Raw genomic sequence first — 19789 nt, 5'->3', positions numbered from 1 at the left:
TGGGACCTGAAAGCTGACTTATCTATAGCTTCTTGCATGGTCGCATCGACCTCAATGTCCTGAGGACTTGAATCTCCGAAAATGCTCGCTTGTGATTCGTCGATATACCTGCTGTGCTGGCCTGCTATTCCTCCACTCCTCAATCACTACCCGAGTTAGACCTTTTTGCTATTCATCTTGGATCACCATTGACAGGTATCCGCCATAATCAAAGGGGCATTGCAACACATCAAGCCAGACTTGAACAATATCGAGAACCACTACACTAAATGTCGACGGAGCAGGTGGAGGCAATCTCATTTCTTCAATCCCTCTTAGGCAAGACTTTACACATCAGAGTACTAGACGGTCGTCTCTTCACAGGGGGCTTCAAGTGCACCGACAATGAGAGCAATATCATATTAGGTAATGCCTTTGAATATCGAATGCCTTCCAAGACTGTTGAAGCCAAGGCCATTGCAGACTCTTCCACTACCGGCAGACCTGCAAAAGCCGATATGACTTCAAGGTTTGTGGGCCTGATTGTTATACCAGGAGAACAGATTGTGAAGATAGACTTGGAAGAGAGCAAGCTGCTGGCGCCGAATCTGATGCGCCCGAGCGCATCGACACCTGCCTTGACCGTACGTACCAAATCCTGACCTACTCAAAATAGTGTCAGAACACACCATATTGTAAACATCTACGCAACGACCTGGCCACACAGAGAAAGCAAGAACGATCTGCACGCACCTGGCATTCGACTACAAGGATACAGTGAATCTAAAGTCGATCTTCTTTCGTCGCCGATCTCTACTATGATGGAGGATTGCTAAGCTACGTGCTCGAAACAACGATATATAACCAGGTGTAGTTCCTGAACACCTTCCGAAGTGATACTTGCTGCTTGGATGATGATTTAAACACATTTCAGCTGCGGCGTGAGCAATTCTGTGGTTGCACCAATTTTCGACTAGCCACGCAGAGGCTCGAATCAATGTGGTCTGTAATGGTTCAAAGGTGCTCCGAAGTGGCAAGTGAATCATACTCCTACGCTTCTCGTGCCTGTCGGTAACGCATTGTAAAGTGCAGAGTACGCTCATAAACCCACATGGTGATCGCTGATGCAGGCGCACTCTTCATGAGACTCACAGTCAAGCCCCGATACATCCCACGAACGCCCTCCCGATGACGTATCTGGATCAAACTTCTAATCACTCCACGATACTCGGGGATGTTACTGTGAACATATCTGCTTCTCGTTGGACCTTGTACCTGGAGTCGCTTGCGGACAAGGTCCAGCGGGAATACTGCCGTCTTCGAAAAACAAGAGGCTAGAATGCCTGCCACTGCATCTCCGCTACTGAAAGGGAGAGCGACGCCTGCCAAATGTTGGCGCAAGGCTTCGTAAGAGGAGAAGAACAAGCCCATGTATGGTATGATTTGTCCATTCGCTGCTCCGAGACCTCGAAACCAGCCACGTCTGCCTTCGTCTTTTGCAATGTCTCTCAGTGCAGCTAGAAGACCAGCATATATTTTCTCGGTGCCTTGAGCAGCGAAGCGCGTTCGGAGCAAGTCGAGGGGGTATGTCACTGTCGTCGCAGCCACACCAGCGGCAGCACCACTGAGAAAAGACTCAGCTGATGAGTGTAGTCGAACTGGAGACTGTGACAAAAGCTGACTGACTGCTCGATACGCGACAAATTGCGTGCCTCCATAGCATACATAGAGTAATTCAGCAGGAATGTTTCCTTTCCAAAGCGCTCTTATGCCTTCTTGCTTCTGTATTGTATGCAAGGTACTGAAAATTCCGCGATATGTTGGGCCTTTCAGGCTCTTGTACGAGAGAGGGTCGCTCAAGGAATGCGTCTGAAGTTGCAGGCGAATCTTGACCACATCAAGGGGAGCTATGCAAAACCTGGAAACTAGACCCGCAACAGCACCAGAGATGATGACTTGTGTTCGTGTGCCCTGTCGATCATGTTAGATATTTGCTGACATTGGAAATGCCGAGTTTGTACCTCATCTTTTAACCGCTCGATACGAGACATACATTCCAGACGAAGGGTTCATCTATAACCACTGCTTGCAAATGCGACAGGTAGTGACCAACGCGTTGAGTGCCGAGCTGGGACAAGATAGTGGATGTCTGCGAAGTGATAGAGACTCTGTGGTGAACCGTGTAATTTCAAGATACCGTTCAGGGACGTTTGGTCGACCGTAGGATGGGTCGTGGCTTCCTTAACGCGTCCTTCCTCGTTTTCTGAACTTTCTGCCAATCCAGTGCGCATAACTTGAAGTGCAGAATCTGGCAGTTGATGCTCCGAACATGCTGTTTAACATACTTCAACATGCTTGTGCCGTTTCTGTGTCGCTGGCAGCAAGGGTTCTATTACTGAACACCCAGGGGTTCGTATTACAGATATAACTCGAAGCACGAAAACAGAAGTGCTTCGTGTTACTTGTTACTTTGCCCACCAACATGCGCACAGCATTTCTACGCTTCGATATGCCAACTATGTAATGCTGTGTTCTGTGCTATCAATCACACTGCCGCAGTCTCGACAGTCCAAGGAATCGCAAGCATTACTAAAATGGCAGCTCAAACAAACAAAAGCTATTGCACATCGGGGATCAATTCGCTCCTCGCAGACACGCATCCATCTTGATGCACGTTTAAACCCATCATATAGCTTCGACACGGCTATGGTAAGATAACACAGATACAATCGACCAGTTGCTGGACCTCAGCATGGCCATTTCGTGGCCACGTTTCAAAATGAGCAAACGATACACTATACCTCGCTACGCTTCTGGTTGCACTCGACTCGACGCTGTAAGTTGTTCTTCATATTTTTCGGCAGCGCGATGTTCGAGTGGCTCGTTTGCAGTATGACCATATCTTTCGAGGCCGAAGTTCTTTCCAGGAGGATCTCTGTGGAATAGCAAAGCAAGTACGCATGACAGGATGCAGTATCAAACCGTCTGACATCTTTTCTTGCGTGTTTTTGGTGGCTATGAAAGGCGAACGTCTCACACAGTCCATGACTAGATTTCAACGTTGACTCATGCCAGCCAACGACGTGACCTGTATCTGACCTGTCTACCATCAATCTACGCAGTATAGATCACCTTACCCGAGACATTGACCCGACAGTGTTCAACAGGACAACTTTTTTGAGTGCTTCTCTATACCTTGGTCATTACCCTTTCGAAATGATTATGTTCAACCATCTGAAAGCTTGCATCGCTATCCTAGCTATCGACTACACGAACTGTGTAGCTGCGGTTACCTTCGCTCAAGTCGAACAGACTTTTGACACTCTTCAAACTTGGTATAATTCTAGTATAGGTCTATGGATGCCTTCGACAGGATGGTGGAACAGCGCCAACTGCCTTACGATGTTAGCTGGCTTGGCAGCTATAGACAGTCGCATCAAAACTCGCACTGGCCACCTTTGGGAAGAAGTCTTTACCAACGCTGCTCAGCACAACTCTCTTACGACAGTAGCTATTGGTCCGACTTGGAGAGGTAATTTGGTTGCAGCTAATGCTTGGTCTTCGAGCCATGGGCTGAGCCATATTGGAGATGGGCAACACGTCGGCTTCATAAACGACTTTTATGACGATGAAGGATGGTGGTGAGTTTTTTGGTCCCGGTGTCAGTTGTTTGATACACCGGCAGGGCACATTCCATTATCAAGACATACCAATCTTGTTGCTTCGATGTTGCGAGCTAACTTTAATGACAGGGCATCGGCATGGATCGCAGTGTACGATCTAAATCACGATTCGAAATACCTCGATCAAGCAGTTACCATCTTCAACGACTTGGACGCAGCCTGGAACAGCACTCCAGTCGGGGGTCTTTGGTGGAACAAGAAGCATGAATATGTCAATGCGATCACAAACGAACTTTACTTCTCCATAGCTGCTCATTTGGACAACCGTTGTCCTAACGATCGAGAACGATACATCAATTCCGCACAAGCAGCCTGGCGTTGGCTCTTCTCCAGTGGTATATTCACTAGTCAGCGCAACGTCAAGGACGGGCTAGCAGTCGGCAGTAATCCAGGCGCAACCGAAATAGTCTGGTCTTACAACCAAGGTGTTGTCCTTTCCGCTCTGACAGAGTTAAGTGCCGCCACATTTCAAGATCTTTATATTGGCATTGCGAAGCTCATAGCAGATGCAGCTCTTGCAAATCTGACATCAGCAGATGTTAACGAGGATGCGGTCGCGACGTTGCGAGACCCTTGTGAAGCAGAGATGTGGTGTGGAATAGATGGGGCGACCTTCAAAGGCGTATTTGCTCGAAACCTGGCTCATCTTCACTCAGTCTCGCCCGAAGATAAATATGCTGAATTTCTGCGAAACAACGCAGATGCACTGTGGACGAGGAGCCGAGATCAGTACAACCGACTCGGTCTAGTCTGGGGCGGACCTTTCACCGAGCCTGCTGGTGCCAGTATGCAGTGTAGTGGCATGGACTTATTTGTGGGTGCGCTTTCGCAGCTGGGAGAATGGAACAGTGACACAGAGTCCGCGAAGAGCGGCATTGGGAAGAGGTCTTTCAACGCCAGGACTGGGAGGTTGACACGCGAATTTTTTGGACTGTGGTGAAGCACTCTGGGGATGGGCAGTAGGCTTAGCACTGAGACCAGACTCCGTGCTGAATGTGATACACAAGGTACACGCAACACCAATTGGCTTTCCAAGTACATAGACAAGCGTATCAACGGACCGAACAAGGACAGGAGCCAAGCATAAGCTGGTACTGATAGGACTTGTCATCGTCAAAACACCGAGAGCTAGCTTATATCGATATTTAGTATCACGGAGTACACCCCGATGCAAGAACAATGTACCTCTTGACCGACCGCTCTTTGCACCGCAAGAGGGCTGCTACTTCGTGCGAGGTCGGACCATCAGTAGCAGCACATCATATGTCGTTCAGAATCCAAAACAGAATTTCCTCCCGAGCGGCCTCCTGGACTGCGTTGACTTGGTCAAAGAGCATCGGCGGAGACACAACGCGGCTTGGCGGATGATAGCGTTTATATGAGACAGAAATTTGCTTCTCCTCCATAATCACCACATAAGCTTGTGCAGATTCACCGCTCGGGCTTATGGTGTAATGGTTAGCATGATTGACTTCGATTGTTTCTCATCGGCTATCAATCGATCCCGGTTCGAATCCGAGTAGGCCCTTTTTTTGATGTTTTTCCGATTTCTTTTTGATCAGTTTACGTTTTTGATCATTGCTGGAGGTCCAAAATACATGGAGAAAGCTTCAGGGAGCTTGAAAAAGTTGTTTGGCAAGGAGGCGGCAGTCTTCCGAGGTTAGACCGAGGGTATCGCTATACCTTCTTAGCTGGAAGATGGGCACATCGACCGAGGGGGGCAGGTATAGCGAGACTTACGATGTCAACCACAAGCCAAGTCTGTTGGCTGGCAATACATACATACATACTGCACATGAGATAGATGTTCAAAGCCACGCATATCCGGTCAGAGTAAAGGTGTCAGGGTCACCACAATGAAACCACGAGCGTGCCCCGACACTTTTGCTGACTGGGATGTGTCATTACGACCAACGCCTGACACTAAGTCTGTGACTAATGCGGTTTACTAAGTGACGTTGTGGTATGTTCTTACTACTCTCTACAGGGCATAGCAGGAACTTGCAGATGCACTGCAATAATGTCAGCCGCAAAGAGTTTCTAGAATGCTTGATTTCGAAAAAGAGAGACGTGCTTTAATCGCTTCCAATGAGTACGAAATTATCTGCGGGATGCTACGCTGATGTTCGATATCAGTCCACTCAATGGTGCTGGTATATAAGTCAGTCCAAGGAGTCCAAAACGCTGCCACTCGTCGAGACACACAGAGTCTATTCGTGCCACTGCCGCCACTGCTCTTTGAACTTAATACAGCGAATCTAGAATTTGTGCCCTTGAAGGGAATACAGCAACTGCACAAATCAATGGAATCCTCACGGACTGAGGTTGGAGCCCTTGTATCGAACAGGCTGAATGGCTACGCCGCAGCGGAGGACGAAGCCGCAATAGAAGGCACAATACAAGGCGATGATAAAGAGGCAGTAAACGACAAGTAAGACACAAGAAATTTTGCCTTTCAGCTGAAGGTGCCGCGTGCACTTGTCCCGTTAATACCAGAGCGAGTGGCTAAAATTCAGCGAATCCTGTCTGCAGTTCCCAAAACCGAAGAACTGAACCGGAGTGTCTAGTGAACTGGTTCCTCGAAGACTCGAATTACGTATACCACCGAAAGATAGTTTTTCATAAACTGGCCGAGTATGCTGGATCCGAGAAGGTATTTCAAGACAAGATTGACCGCTACAGACGCGGTGAGGACGTCGACATTCGGAACGTCGCGGGCTATTCGGTCGTGGTTGATCTAGATGCTATATGCGTCTATCTCTATCCTACCTCTGTTTAACCTCTGTTTAACCTCTATTCGATCCCTGTTCAATCTCTATTTATACCTCTATTTATACCTCTGTTCATACCTCTATTCATATCTCTATTCAACCTCTATTCATATCTCTATTCAACCTCTGTTCTATCTCTGTTCTACCTCTATCCTATTTCTATTGCAATTTAAAGCTAGCACTCTACGCCTACTCTAAGCTGGAAAGCTCGACTCTTCTTCTTATTATTTATATACTATAATATACGATCGTTACAGCATACAATTACGATATTGTACAAGATGTGGCGGCAGTTATAAGTGGCAACTACAACGAGATCTCCTTTACTAAGGACTTCTCGAGCTTACCGTAGATTGTGCAGCCGATATAGAAGGATGGGTCAGGCAATTCCTGATCGAAGATATAAGCCATCCGTGCTGTAACAGGCGGGTCCGTGGCGTGTCCTAATAACAAAAGCAATGACACAGAACGTCACGCTTCTTGGTGCGAATTCTGATGGAACTATATATAACCCTTTCAGCCTTACACCCTGTGACAGGTACTACGACTTTCCGTGTACGGATCCACTCCACATATAGAAAGAGCCAGACAACGTTAACGAAAGTCGTAACGACTGTATAGCTCAAGGCGCCCACAACAGACAGCACACACCATTTTGCAGAGTCGAGCTTAAATAGGCAGAAGGTGAGAATCATTAGAAGGTCGTGATACGAAGACACGCCAGTGGCGAGGGCCTCCCTAGTGTGATGCACGACGAGGCTAGCTTCCTGGGCACGGGTACGCAGCAGATATAGAGGTCAAAGTGGTGTGAGCATAGTTCAAGCATAGTGTAAGTCCAGTGTGAGTGTAGTATGAGTGTAGTTTAAGTATAGTTCGAGCATAGTTATCTGAAACAAAACGTTGCTTCGAAGTGTATTATCACTGATATTAGATATCTCGAAGTTTCACGTCACTCAACGGCCTCATCTCTTTCAATTTATCGTCCCAGACATGTACCGGCCCACTACCGACATTATACTGATAATAGTTCTCAGTGCCGGCCGGTACCATAGCCTTTCTCATCGTAATGTTTATCCTGCCCTTGTCAGCCTCGTTTTGCTTGCCGCTTCGCTTCGGTATCGAGTGTAACCAATTCCGTTGCGTTTCACCTTGCATTAGGATCATATCTCCTGAGCCAAGTGCGAGTTTGATCTGAGTTGTGCCGGGATATGTGCTCTCTGTACTCGCACCATTTGCTGATATCTTGCCCTTGTTGCCATTACCTGGACCGACTCCTGGGGGTTTATGTTTCATCAGAAAGTCGCGACGTGCTCCAAGGCTAAACGATGCGATGGTGGGCTTGTCGCCCAAAAATCGTTCATCATCACTATGAAAACTGATGGAGTCCTGGCCAGTGCTATAGTAGTTTACTAGAACGAAGTTGTAGGTGTCGTTCGTCAACGCCTCGGTCAGGGTTTTGAGCATCTGAAGGCATGGAGGGATTGGCCGTGGTGGTACTGCGCAGGACTTGTATTTACCTGGGGCGACCTCCTTCGTTCGGTTCGTACTCTCCACCATACGCGTCGTTAGATTTGTTTGACCCTTGCCTTCCGGAGACGGATATGTATCGAGGATAAATTGGGAAGTCTCATCAATGCCAAATACTGTGGTATAACGAGGTGTGTTGATGTCTATAGATTTACCAAAGCGAGTGATGGTGTACTTGACGCGATAAAATGGTAAGGAAGAGCGTAGGAAGTGGAATAACTCGTTTGCTGTGGGTTGAGGTATTAATGGCTGGAAATATAAAAGGTCTAAATGTGGCTGGTTCTTGATCTCCCTCCCAGAAACTGTTAGGAGCAGCTCGTTCAGCGTTTCCAGGATATCTGGTGGTAGATCTGCAATAGGGAATGGATAGGTGGCATGTGAGGTTTTGGCTGTCACAGCACGGGTAGCATCGATTGGTAAGGTCGTATTCTCAGTGACATTGCTGTCGCGATTCTTGTTAGGTGGCGGCGATACTGTTTGAGTTAAGGTCTGAACATCATGCTTGACGCGCTTAACAGGTGGTGAAAAGAATGAATCAAGCGTCCTCTTAGACATGACTGTGAAGCAAAACAGTACTTCCTTGAACGATAGTAGACAAGACTGAACTGTGGGAAGAGCATAAAGACTGTTAGTGCCCACGTCATCAGAACGCGTGGTTGAGACGCGTTCGAGTATGGCGCTCCGAGTCGACCCTGGACCTACCTTCCCAATGCCACCTGCTTGCACCTTTCAGTGGTAGTCCAAGTGATCTGGTATTGCTTCATGGTTTCATCACGATTGACAATGAGCATGCAGAGTCAGGACAACTCGCGGGTCGAGAAGTCGATGAGAGACCGTGACCGTTTCGCGTTCAGGCCGAAGATCTTCCATTTCGAACGATCAGTCTCACGTGCTCCTGATTTACAAAGCCAAAACATCAGTCTTCACGTCCTGACAATCATAGACGCATTCAGTCCTTGCTTGTATGGCTTGTCGCTCATTTTCAATCTGATTAATGCTGATCGTATCGCTTTCACGCCAAGGATACCGCCAGTCACCAATCTTCGGCCACCTCATTCGGAAGCGAACATGCATTTTTCGCAATATGAACACTTTGAATACCGCAGAAATTGCTCTGCCTCCAGTAAATCGCGATATGAGAGAACTTGACCGGTCCTTCTTCAATGTCAAATTGCAGGTCTCTGGGCTGACAGTACTCAATCCTCGGGACATTCAAAAAGTCAAGGATAAATTGGCAGCTGCACACGACCTTCTGGTAACTCCAACCATTAAGCCGGTCGTCGACGATGAGGTTCATCCTGGAAAGAAGCGTGTCCTTCTGAGGCCGCACGTGAGTGCTACGGATCCTTCGACCTGGAATCAAAAGTGGAAAGGTATCATTGATGATGGTTCAACGGAAATCCATCCTCACGAGTTGACCATAACTTACGACAATTGGTCTATGAGTGACATTCTCAACGCTGTATTACCAGAAGAGCCCCTGAGTGCGCAGGAAGATACACCTTCTGGGTTCGCTCAGGTTGGTCACGTTGCGCATCTGAACCTGAAAGAGTCCTTCAACGAGTACAAGCACCTAATCGGCCAGGTTCTTTTAGATAAAAACCCAAACATAAAAACGGCAATCAACAAAATACACGATGTCGGCTCAGAATCTGTCTTCAGGACCTTTCCTTATGAGGTATTAGCGGGTCCAGATGATCTAGAGGTTACAGTCAGTCATCTAGGCTGTCAATTCAGGTTCAATTACGCTGAGGTTTACTGGAATATAAGAAACAGTCACGAGCACGAGAGGTTGATAGCGAAGTTCCAGAAGAATGAAGTCGTGTGCGATGTAATGGCTGGAGTGGGTCCTTTTGCGTTACCAGCCGCGAAGAAAGGTGCGTGGGTATGGGCAAATGACTTGAATCCAGCGAGCTACAAAGCCATGTGTAATGCCATACATGTCAACAAGCTCTCGCATCATGTGTACGCTTTCAACATGGATGGAGCTCAGTTCATTCGCAGTGCTGCACAGACTCTGTTACGGACACAAAGACGCTACGAACAAGTACCGGCCACCTCGATACCCCGTAATGCGACAGAGAAGCAGAGACAGAAGCTCGCCGCAGAGATGAAGGCGGCTGCCGTAACACGTGTCGAACCTCCTACCTTCGATCATTTCGTGATGAATCTACCTGCTATAGCTGTTGAGTTCCTCCACGCTTTCAGAGGTCTGTATCATGGCCACGAGCGGCTCTTCGGAGGTTCTGAGGGACGCAGGCTTCCAATGATCCACGTTTACTGTTTTCAGGCACGAAAGGATGATGAAAGCGAAGAGCGGGAGGAGCTACTACAGAGAATATGCGGCCACCTTGGACATCAATTGTCACCAGATGAGGTCGTGTTAGAACGTTTGAGACTGGTAGCACCAAAAAAACTATACTATTGTGCTTCTTTCCGCCTGCCAGGAGCCGTCGCTTTTGCCGCACCCAGAGACACAGAGGAAGTGCCTCTTCTTGAGCTTTTCGAGACGGTCGGTCCTACCAAGGCTAGATGACCTTGCATGTTGCAATCTCATGGTATATTTGTGGCTGGAAGGATTTCTCCCCTTTGGGGGTTATATGTCACGGCTCATCTACATAGCCTAAAGCGGAAGCAGGCTTGACAGTCTGTCTTCCTGTAGGCACGAGCTAAGAGAGTTGCGGATAGAGTGGATTTAGTGAGGACGAGAGTGTCGCTGGATTGTGTTGGACAATCGTATCTCTCTCGGTGGTCTCACAAGGTCTGTTCGAATCTGTCAACAGGTTGTTGGCCAAAAGATAACACTCCAGTAAGACAGAACCTTCACAATCGGTCTTCGGAGTGCAGTGATGCTAGAGCTGACACAATCTAGTGCGACGGCTGCTGTAGCATATGTAAGCTGATGAGTAATTGAGCTTGATGCTACAGCGGACGTCCACATGCGTCGATGCTGAGCCTGTTGAGTACAACCAGCTGCAGTAATTCTTGTGGCTATCTTAGAGTGGGCGCTCCTGTTTGATGACCTCTTTGAATCTGATATCGCCCGTTCAAAACCCCTTTGAAGTGTGAATTTTGGTATGTTGAGCCAGCACGATAGTAGTTGAGCTGGCACGTATAAGTCGTCACTGTTTCACTCGATGACCTCCGTTCGTGGATACTGGATACTTGGATCCACGCTCATGTTCTGCTGGTCAGGTTGTATCAGGTTTATCACCTTCTGAACAAGAATTGTGTGAGCGCACGCTCCCAACCGTCGAGTCGGATCGGATTGTCTACGGGCCAGAAAGGATTCTTGCAGACGTGGTCTGCATACCGTTCATAGATACCTCGTAGTAGTCCATCTGTATTCGGCATACTAGGATCCGTGAAGAGCAGAAACTTCGTACCAGTCAAAGACTGAAATACCGTCAGCTTGAAAAAGCTTGACTCAAGACTCTCTATGCCGGTGACGGGGACATCTGGAATTGGATAGCGGTGCTCAGGTCTCCTGCCACTTATTCCATTAACTCGTGGTGTGGACTCGTCGGAGGGTATTGACTGTGGAGGAAGTTTAGGAGTCAGGTTCTTCGTAATAGCATGAACGCCATGAAAAGTGCCGGCCAAAATCAGGTAGTCATTGGTTGTTAAAGTGGTAGTACCTGGTAGACCAAGTGTTCCTGTAGCTGGCTGTGATGCGCCTGATGAGGCTGTTGGAAAAGTGCGATGATAGATGAGAGACCCTGCTTTGGATATTACAAGGAGGGCGAAGACCGGCATTATAAACTAGTCCTGGTGCAGCTGTCAACGTGACCAACAAGCATTGCTGCCTCTTAGTCATCAAACTATTACTTGAATTCTATACCTAGGCTGTGGACGTGTTTGTCTGCTAAAGCAAAGAGACAAGAAGTATGGGGTGAACGCGGCTGTTCCTGCCAAGGCTCCACTTCTCTGCGGCATTGACGTGCCTCGTTCCTGCCTGTATTGGAATGCTCTATGACTTATTGCAAAACACCAAACTCCAAACCCATCGCCACAACATCTTTACAAGACTGAATTTAATTTGAGGAGCCTCGACTCGATCCACGCTACCTTCGTCAGAATCTGAACCAGTAGCTTGTCAACCGCAACCATGCCTCTCGAAGCAACGATGATATGTGTTGACAACAGCGAAGCTGCACGAAATGGCGATTATCTGTGGGTTACATATGACAGGCGTTGTTGTTGTAAACTAACATTTCTTGGTAGTCCTACTCGATTCCAAGCGCAATCCGAAGCAGTTTCTCTAATCTTCAATGCCAAAACGCAGTCCAATCCCGAGTCTGCAGTTGGCCTACTATCAATGGCAGGCACCTCCCCACAAGTCCTGAATACACCTACGACGAATTTTGGTGCTGTGCTTGCTGGGTTACACGATACTAAGATCAAGGGTACCGTTCGATTAGGGACCGCAATAAGTGTGGCCATGCTAGCGCTGAAGCACAGAGCGAACAAGTCACAACGGCAGCGAGTCATCGTCCTAATGTGCAGTGAGATCGAGCCTACCCACGATAGCAATGACAGTGAGAAAGAGTTGATCAAGTTAGCCAAGAAATGCAAGAAGAACAACGTATCTGTCGACTTCGTGGCGTTTGGAGATGCTACAGGTTCAGAAACAAGATCTACATTGGAGAAGTTCATTGAGGCTGTAGGTGGCGCGTCCAGTAATGAGGGCAACTACCTTGCTGTGATACCGCCAGGACCAGGCCTACTTTCTGACACTCTAGTCACCACGCCGATAGTCAACAGTGGCGCGCCTGGTGGAGGTGATGGTATGGAGGGTGTCGAGGATACTGGCGCTGGTGCTGGTGGCTCAAACGGCTTTGAGTTTGGGATAGATCCTGCTACAGATCCAGAACTTGCCATGGCCTTGAGAATGAGTATGGAGGAGGAACAGAACAGATTAGATCGTGAGAGGCGGCAGCAAGAACAAAACGGAGAAAGAATGGAAACCATAACAGAGGAAGGTGGTTCGACATCGAATGATTCGAAACAACCTAGGGTAGAAGATGACAAGTCTGACGGCAAGTCATGATCTGCATCATCTGTCCAAAACTATCCGGCATGGCGATGGCGTTTTGGTTGAAACGACAGGCGCGAGCCGACCAGAGGATCTAATTAAAACAACTCTTTTGCTCGCATCTCGTAGAATTCCCATCGTACAGACATCAACATGTTCGCAACTCTATCTTACATTCCAACCTTCAACTTCGAGAACCAAACATAACATACGTCAGAGTGTCAAAAGTAGGCTGTTGCAGTGTTGGGTACAATGGTAAAGAAAATGTCTCTACTGCATTGCACCTTGCTGCTCATACTCATATTTGCGCTTGAGACCTGGATCAAACACACTGGCAACACTCTGCTGCCACTCCCTAGGTGTAACGTACACAGGCTCATTAGGAACCACAGGTTCACCCTTGATGCTACTGTAGGGTCTGTGGGAACCTTGCATCTGCTGTTGGACATGAGTAGACTGGCGATGATGATGGTTATTCATGCTCGAGTCGAAATATGGATTGCCTGTTTGTTGCTGGGGGTAGTGGGAAGGCGTCAGTTGAGGTTGCGGGGTAGTCGGGATATATGACTGCGGATGCGCCATAGGTTGAGATGTTGGTGAAGGCGTGTAAGGATGACGGGAGTTGTAGCCACTTGCTGATATTGGGCTCGGCAAATGAGTGTGGGCTTGTACATGCTGTCCGAAATTCTGGTGTGCTAGAGTCACGGGTGAGGATGAGGTATAGTTGGATGGTGGTGGCGGAGGAGGAGGAGCTAGTGCTGATTCTGGAATGGCGAACGCGGCATTGAATTGATTGATAATTGGTGTGGGATTCCAGGGTTCGGCAGCCATACCGCCGTTGTTCGAAGTAGTTGTTGCGGGAAACTGGTGGTAATTCTGATTTACATGGTCATTGTAGCCGTGATAGAAAGTCTGGTCGTGCGGTCTTGACACTGATCTCGTCGAAGCAGGCGATGTAACGAAATGGCTGCCGTGCTGCGTCTGGGGTTGGAGGTACGTATGACCATGATTGTGATGGTTGAGGTGGAGGGTTTCCGACGGTCGGTGCTCCCCAGGGCTTCTGCCTTGCTCAGACGGAGTGCCGTAAGGAAACGAGGGTTTGAGGTCAAATGGCTTCCTCAAGTCTGCTGAAAACGCTGTTCTCAAGCCATTGATCTGACTCTCGACTTCCGGCATAGGCCAGTCTTGAATGCATCGTTCGAGTACTCGCATGTGTCGCACGAAATATTCCTTCGAGTCACGGTTGAGAATAGGATCTGGGGATACAATAGCCACCTGAATCATGGTCAGTAGTAACTCTGTGAATCAGTACGAACAACTCACCAGATGCACCATAACGCAAGTCAGGATGGCATAGATAGGGAAGCTTAGACCTCTTTGCATCGACGACAACCCGAGGATATCAAACTGCTGCAAGATAGCTTCCTGTAGAATACAGACCCTTTTCGCTGCTGTATAACAGGCGAACATAAAGTGCTTCCACTTTTCGTCATTTGCAAAATCCTTCGAAGCACTTAGCTGTGGCTTGTATAGCATAACAATGCCCAACTGGTAATGGCAGTGCATGTTGGCAAGAAAATGAGAAGGTAGTTTTGGTAGAGAGCCGTCTGGCGGTATCGTGATGGTTAAGTCTTGCGGCACTTCGTTCGGCCACTTTGTGAAGTCCTCGTTGTAAGCTACAAATTTGGCGTCAGTAGCCCAATCCTTGTTTTTGCGTTTGAGCTCGTAGTAGGCATGGGTGACACCTTTGATATTGCGAACATTGCGCATCCAGTAACCACATTGCCTGGATATTGCACGCTCGTATTCATCAATGTCAGCATTCGGAGGGGAGGGACTGACATTCACTGTGTCGACATCTACGCCATAGTCCGTCCGCCCTTGAGGAGCGCCAACCATTAACTCAACCAACATTGTGACCTGCCATATTCTAGTTTTTGAGAGGCAGTCAACGGGACCGGAATCACACGTTCCACCACTAGTATGCATGTCGAAATGCTCATGCAAATCGAGGTCTTTCGCCATACCTACAATCTTTCTGACAGTAATCCATGATCGATAATAATAGCCTCTCTTAGGTGTCTTTTCTCGAGCCTTCAATAACAGTAGTAGTGCTTGGATAGTGCTAAGGCGAGGGGTATCTGCGAAATTCTCCTCGTGCCTGTTAGCCAGTGCTAACCATTGCGAGCCACCAGCAGGGTCGTCCGATACTTGACCTGCACACGCAAAGACAGCCTCGAGCAGAAGTGGAGATATAGAATCACGGTCCTGTTGCCACTGCCGTAAGAAATGATTGCGACAAAGAACAGGCGCGTATGGATGAACGTGCCTAAAGAACTCCTGGAAAGCCTTTGAGGCTTCTTCGTTGGTCGGCATCAATGCTGGCGGGATCCGTATCTGCGATCCTGCGGCTGTCGAAAATGCTGGTAAATCCTCATCATCCTCGACTATCGGGGCCGGAGCTTCTTGCAGTGATCCATTCTGCTGACGGATATATGGAGCAACGCCACTATCCGCAATACGGAGATCCCCTAAATTTTCTGCTAAATCTTCTGCAGTAACCGAGTCACTCGACTGTGGACTGCCGAAAGAGTGAGGTTCTGCGTGGCCGTTCGCGGAGTCGAACGACGACAATCGCTGCTGTTGGTGAGCAGGGAGCGGAGCATCCTCGGCTTGACTCGATGCATGCCGCGTTGACGAGTAATCGAATTGGTGCTGGTTGTAGAGGTGTTGATTACCCTGAACACCGTAAGGTGAGTAGCTCTGGCCAAGATCAGATTGAGAACTATAGTTGTGTAGGTATTGGATCTGGTCGCCAGGGTATTGCTGAGGAGGAATGCTTGCTGGTGTTGCATCGAATTGATCAATGTCGCTGTCAACAACACTCAAATCCCCATCGACGCCTCCCGTGGGAGGAACACAGGTAAGTTTGAGACGCTTGCATGCTGCACATGGCCAGCTGTTCGTCGTAGCAGCATCGCACTTGATCTTCCTCCTTCGACAACCTTCACATGCCCTCATCACCTTCAACCGCTTGTGTCGATTATGTTCATCTACGAAGACATAGTTCTTTGGACCCTGAGCCAGGACATTAGACGGCTGGAAAGATTGCATCCTTACGATCCGGTCGTTCCTGGTCGCATCTCCTCAATGTGGAACAAAACGCTAGTAACGATCAGTGCCGCAAGTGCGTCCGCACAAGTCGAGGCCGAAGGAAGTCAGTGGTTGCGTTCAATACAAGAAGTTTCGTACTCGATTTGTGGGTCACACACGAACGAAGTCTCCGGCATGAATCCGCGCTGCGGTACAACCAAGATGAAAAGCCAATCAAGTTGGAAAGAACAGGTTGCCCTTCTGCAGAGTTCTCCAGCAAGTGGCGTCGAATAGATGGCTTGGGAGAACGAATGAAAAGTGCGATCCGATACCTGCCGTTGTTCGTGAAACAGTATCGCGCAAAACAGTCTGGCATACACCCATGGACTGAAATGTTGTAAAGATAATGATAAGTTTCGGTCAATGCTACGTCAACCAGGAGATGTCCCGGTGCATACCCGGTAACGACGATCGCCTAGGGGTCGTAAGAAGGGACTGAATCTCACCACAATGGAGAACGAAGTGTCAGTGTCGTACAGTACGGAACAGTGGGTTTAGAGAAGAGGAACTAGATTGATCAAGGTCAAGCTCGAAGAATATTAGCCTATCTCCATCGAGGAAACGTTAGAGCTTAACCTCGGTATCCAGTGATTTTGCTTGCATCGTCATCTTAGCCACTGATGGTAAACAGGACAGCAATGGTACTACATTGCGAGTTTCACTGCACATATGCGTAGCGCACCTCGGGGAAGAAGAGTAGTACGGCTCATGTCCCTTATGCTTCCGTCGCCCTCTGGGGTGTTAACCATTTCCTAACAGATATCGAACATAAAACTGGGAGATTCGTGGCAGGGATCATGGTCACGATGGGAGGCCCAGGTCAAACTATGTAATGTGATGGCCAGGGCAGTCTCTACTACTGCATGTATTACAGTTTGAAGAACGTGAATCAAGAAGAGCGCCACAATACGCCGGTGGCCTCACGGACCCTAGCTGCTGACCTTTCGATGTACAGCAACGCATTCACTATCAAATTGCACCTATCTCATCCTGAGTTGCCCATGGACTATGATGATGGCAAACTCGTTGACGCGTTGAAGCACAAGAGCCATTTTCCCTGTGATTAACATAAGGCTGGTCCTTGAATTTCAAGGAATTCTCTTGCCAAGATCCTTGTGATACAAGACTTGGCACATGCTTGTGGCGGTAATAGGAGTTTCATCGTCGTCGTTGACTGAAATCGTAATTCCTTCATTCATTGCTGATGGCGATGGAGCAATTTCACATGCATGTTGAAGCCTTGAGGAATGTTCGTGGACGGCGACGTTTGAGAAGCAATGGTTCACGAATACGTTATAATTACAGCGAATGTTTTGAGATGAACAGGATAAAATGAGGAATTTACCCTGATTCTGCCGATCACGGAGGACTCAAATGGGTTTCTGCAGATGTACACGTGACTTCGCTCGACTAGTATCGTGATCGTGGCGCTGATGTGATACGTCTTTTCGTGTCATCTATCGATCACTTCTGACAACATCTAAGCTACGACAGAATGGACAATAGAGAGTTGGCAAACGCCAATCCTGTCGTGTTAAACCCTTCCGACCTGCCGACTCGCAAAAGACTCTCAGCAAGTCAACATGGAGAAGGCAAGTCATCGTCGATTTTCTCGTTTCCTACAACGACTTTAAGCAGCGACCCGTTGTATCATTCCGATGTCTCCGAGGCATCGGACAGCGACGTCGAGTCAGACGCAGAAGATATCGATGAGCAGGAGATCTATGACCTGATAGCAACCATGTCAGACCCTGAACATCCTATCACACTTGGTGCGCTTGCTGTTGTCTCATTGCCCGATATCTCCATCAAACCTACCATGCCTCGTCGACCCGAGTCGCCGCTGAGAACTGTCACCGTTCTGGTGACGCCCACAATTCAGCACTGCTCTCTCGCTACCGTTATTGGGCTTGGAGTCCGTGTACGCCTAGAGGAGTCTCTCCCAGCTAGATTCCGGGTCGACGTTCGCATAAAAGAGGGCACGCATTCTACTGCTGAAGAGGTGAACAAACAACTAGCGGATAAGGAAAGAGTCGCAGCTGCGTTGTGGAACCCCACCCTACAAAGCTTTATCAAAAAGATGCTCGAAACTTGTGAGTGAGGCATTGAGGTTGGCTATCTGATGACTGCAAGCATCGTACACCACAGCAGCTTGCCATTGATCTGCGGAGTGTGCGTGAATGCTGTTAGGGGAGTCAAAAGTGGGTGTATCGAAGGACCCACAAATAGCATCGTGTGCTAGGCTCGAATCTATTTCACATGTGCAACAAAGGTTGCTGTCATATACGCAACTCGACATAGCTTGCGCTTCGTGTCGAAGGGTCTGTTCTCTGTGCTGCATCGCAGCTGTGATGATGGCAGTGTACCAAATGGATATGCGCGTTTCCATCCATGGCACAGAGAAATGGCGTCATGTATCTGTGGGAATATGCCGTTATTGTTTACTGCTTTAGCTGCCTGCACTGCACGTCTGGAATCGTCGCTGTGAGATTCAATTCGTCCACGAAGAAAAGAGCTTCTCGAACACTGATTGTTGGTGGAGGCAGTGGTGTATGCCGATCAAGTTTCATATTAGTGGTGTGCCCGAGAGAGTGGTACAGAGGACGGGCATACTTGGTTGGTAAACTATCAATAACGGTGCTAGAACACACATAATTTCGCTCCGGAGTGTGAGCTTCAGCTTACAGGATAACAATGTTGTCGTGGCGAGTATTCTTACCATCTTTTGGATGGTGTGTGCGACGTTAAAACGTCGACCACTGTTCGATGAGATCCCTGGTCTTCGGGGACAGTCTCCAACACAGCTGAAAAAAAGGCATAGAGCACAGTATCGAAGTGGGAGTCTCTGAACTCGATGGTTGGGGTTGCATTAAGACAGGGTTCGTCTCGTGCACAATCTCTTGTTCTCGAGCTCGAACGAAGGAGGCGACGGTGAGCTTTGCGGTATGAGTGTCTACAGATAGTGTTGATCAGACGATGCTGAAAACGTGTGTCTTTATCTTGGTATTTTCACTTTAATCTACAAACTTTCACGGCAGTGGCTTTGTTCCGGAATCCATATTGCTCCACCACCCTTGAAGCATGCGCTTATGGTGATACAGTAGCGTCGTGAGGCTGCTATTGTGCGAAAGATTGTACTTGTGGAGTATCGAAGCACGGAACCACAACCACTATAGGAACGTTACTGGTCCTCTGGCGACATTTCAAGCCGTCTATACGTCAAACCTTGTGGCTCTGTGGGAGGACTATCCGGAAGGTGAGCAGGTAACAGTATGGCAGAGGGTAGCCCATTACCAGACGTCCTCCTGGCACAACATTCCTCTTCACTATTGTCTACAGTGCATTTGAGAAGAATTCGACAGCCTTGACCCAAGGTATCAGACATTTCTAAGAGGAGTAGTAGTCCGAAAAGAAGCCAAGAAGTTGTCGTCCTTGTGCCAGCCAACCTTTGTGGAGGACGAACGCCTGTCATGTTTAAAGTCGACTGACTGATGCAAGGATATCATAAGCAATTGAATGAAACAGACTTTCTACGGCATACCCCTCCCTCGAAGTAGTGCTAACTCCGTGCCAACAATTTGGGACTGGGCGGACCACGCGTATCACTCCGCGACCAATCGATATGCGCCCCGCGAACACGT

The 19789-nt window shown here is 48.3% G+C and overlaps 6 protein-coding genes and 1 non-coding gene across 7 annotated transcripts; 5 read left to right on the top strand and 2 right to left on the bottom strand.

The window, feature by feature from the left end:
- Positions 1-3381: 3381 nt before the first annotated feature.
- LTR64_004411 (uncharacterized protein) lies at positions 3382-4602 on the top strand (the record flags this gene model as incomplete). Its single annotated transcript, XM_064898757.1, has 2 exons — positions 3382-3620; positions 3732-4602. 2 exons carry the CDS (start codon positions 3382-3384, stop codon positions 4600-4602), a joined length of 1110 nt encoding a protein of 369 aa, XP_064754714.1.
- A 500-nt stretch (positions 4603-5102) lies between these two features.
- On the top strand, positions 5103-5190 carry LTR64_004410. Its single transcript has one exon. It is a non-coding gene; the product is annotated as a tRNA-Arg (tRNA).
- A 2170-nt stretch (positions 5191-7360) lies between these two features.
- Positions 7361-8515, bottom strand: LTR64_004409 (uncharacterized protein; the record flags this gene model as incomplete). Its single annotated transcript, XM_064898756.1, has 1 exon — positions 7361-8515. The coding sequence occupies one exon, from the start codon at positions 8513-8515 to the stop codon at positions 7361-7363; it is 1155 nt and encodes a 384-aa protein (XP_064754713.1).
- A 529-nt stretch (positions 8516-9044) lies between these two features.
- Positions 9045-10496, top strand: TRM5 (tRNA(m(1)G37)methyltransferase; the record flags this gene model as incomplete). Its single annotated transcript, XM_064898755.1, has 2 exons — positions 9045-9837; positions 9871-10496. 2 exons carry the CDS (start codon positions 9045-9047, stop codon positions 10494-10496), a joined length of 1419 nt encoding a protein of 472 aa, XP_064754712.1.
- Positions 10497-12068: 1572 nt separating this feature from the next.
- RPN10 (proteasome regulatory particle base subunit rpn10) lies at positions 12069-13010 on the top strand (the record flags this gene model as incomplete). Its single annotated transcript, XM_064898754.1, has 2 exons — positions 12069-12133; positions 12185-13010. The coding sequence occupies 2 exons, from the start codon at positions 12069-12071 to the stop codon at positions 13008-13010; spliced, it is 891 nt and encodes a 296-aa protein (XP_064754711.1).
- A 255-nt stretch (positions 13011-13265) lies between these two features.
- On the bottom strand, positions 13266-16109 carry LTR64_004406 (uncharacterized protein; the record flags this gene model as incomplete). The annotated part of the gene is made up of 2 exons (XM_064898753.1): positions 13266-14270; positions 14319-16109. The coding sequence occupies 2 exons, from the start codon at positions 16107-16109 to the stop codon at positions 13266-13268; spliced, it is 2796 nt and encodes a 931-aa protein (XP_064754710.1).
- Positions 16110-17643: 1534 nt separating this feature from the next.
- Positions 17644-18249, top strand: LTR64_004405 (uncharacterized protein; the record flags this gene model as incomplete). The annotated part of the gene is made up of 1 exon (XM_064898752.1): positions 17644-18249. One exon carries the CDS (start codon positions 17644-17646, stop codon positions 18247-18249), a length of 606 nt encoding a protein of 201 aa, XP_064754709.1.
- Positions 18250-19789: the final 1540 nt, after the last annotated feature.

The sequence above is a fragment of the Lithohypha guttulata genome (assembly GCF_036872675.1).
Source record: "Lithohypha guttulata strain CCFEE 5908 chromosome Unknown scaffold_3, whole genome shotgun sequence".
Lineage (NCBI taxonomy): Eukaryota > Fungi > Ascomycota > Eurotiomycetes > Chaetothyriales > Trichomeriaceae > Lithohypha > Lithohypha guttulata.
The sequence above is the reverse complement of the archived record's forward strand: the minus strand, read 5'-3'. Positions and strand labels throughout refer to the sequence as shown.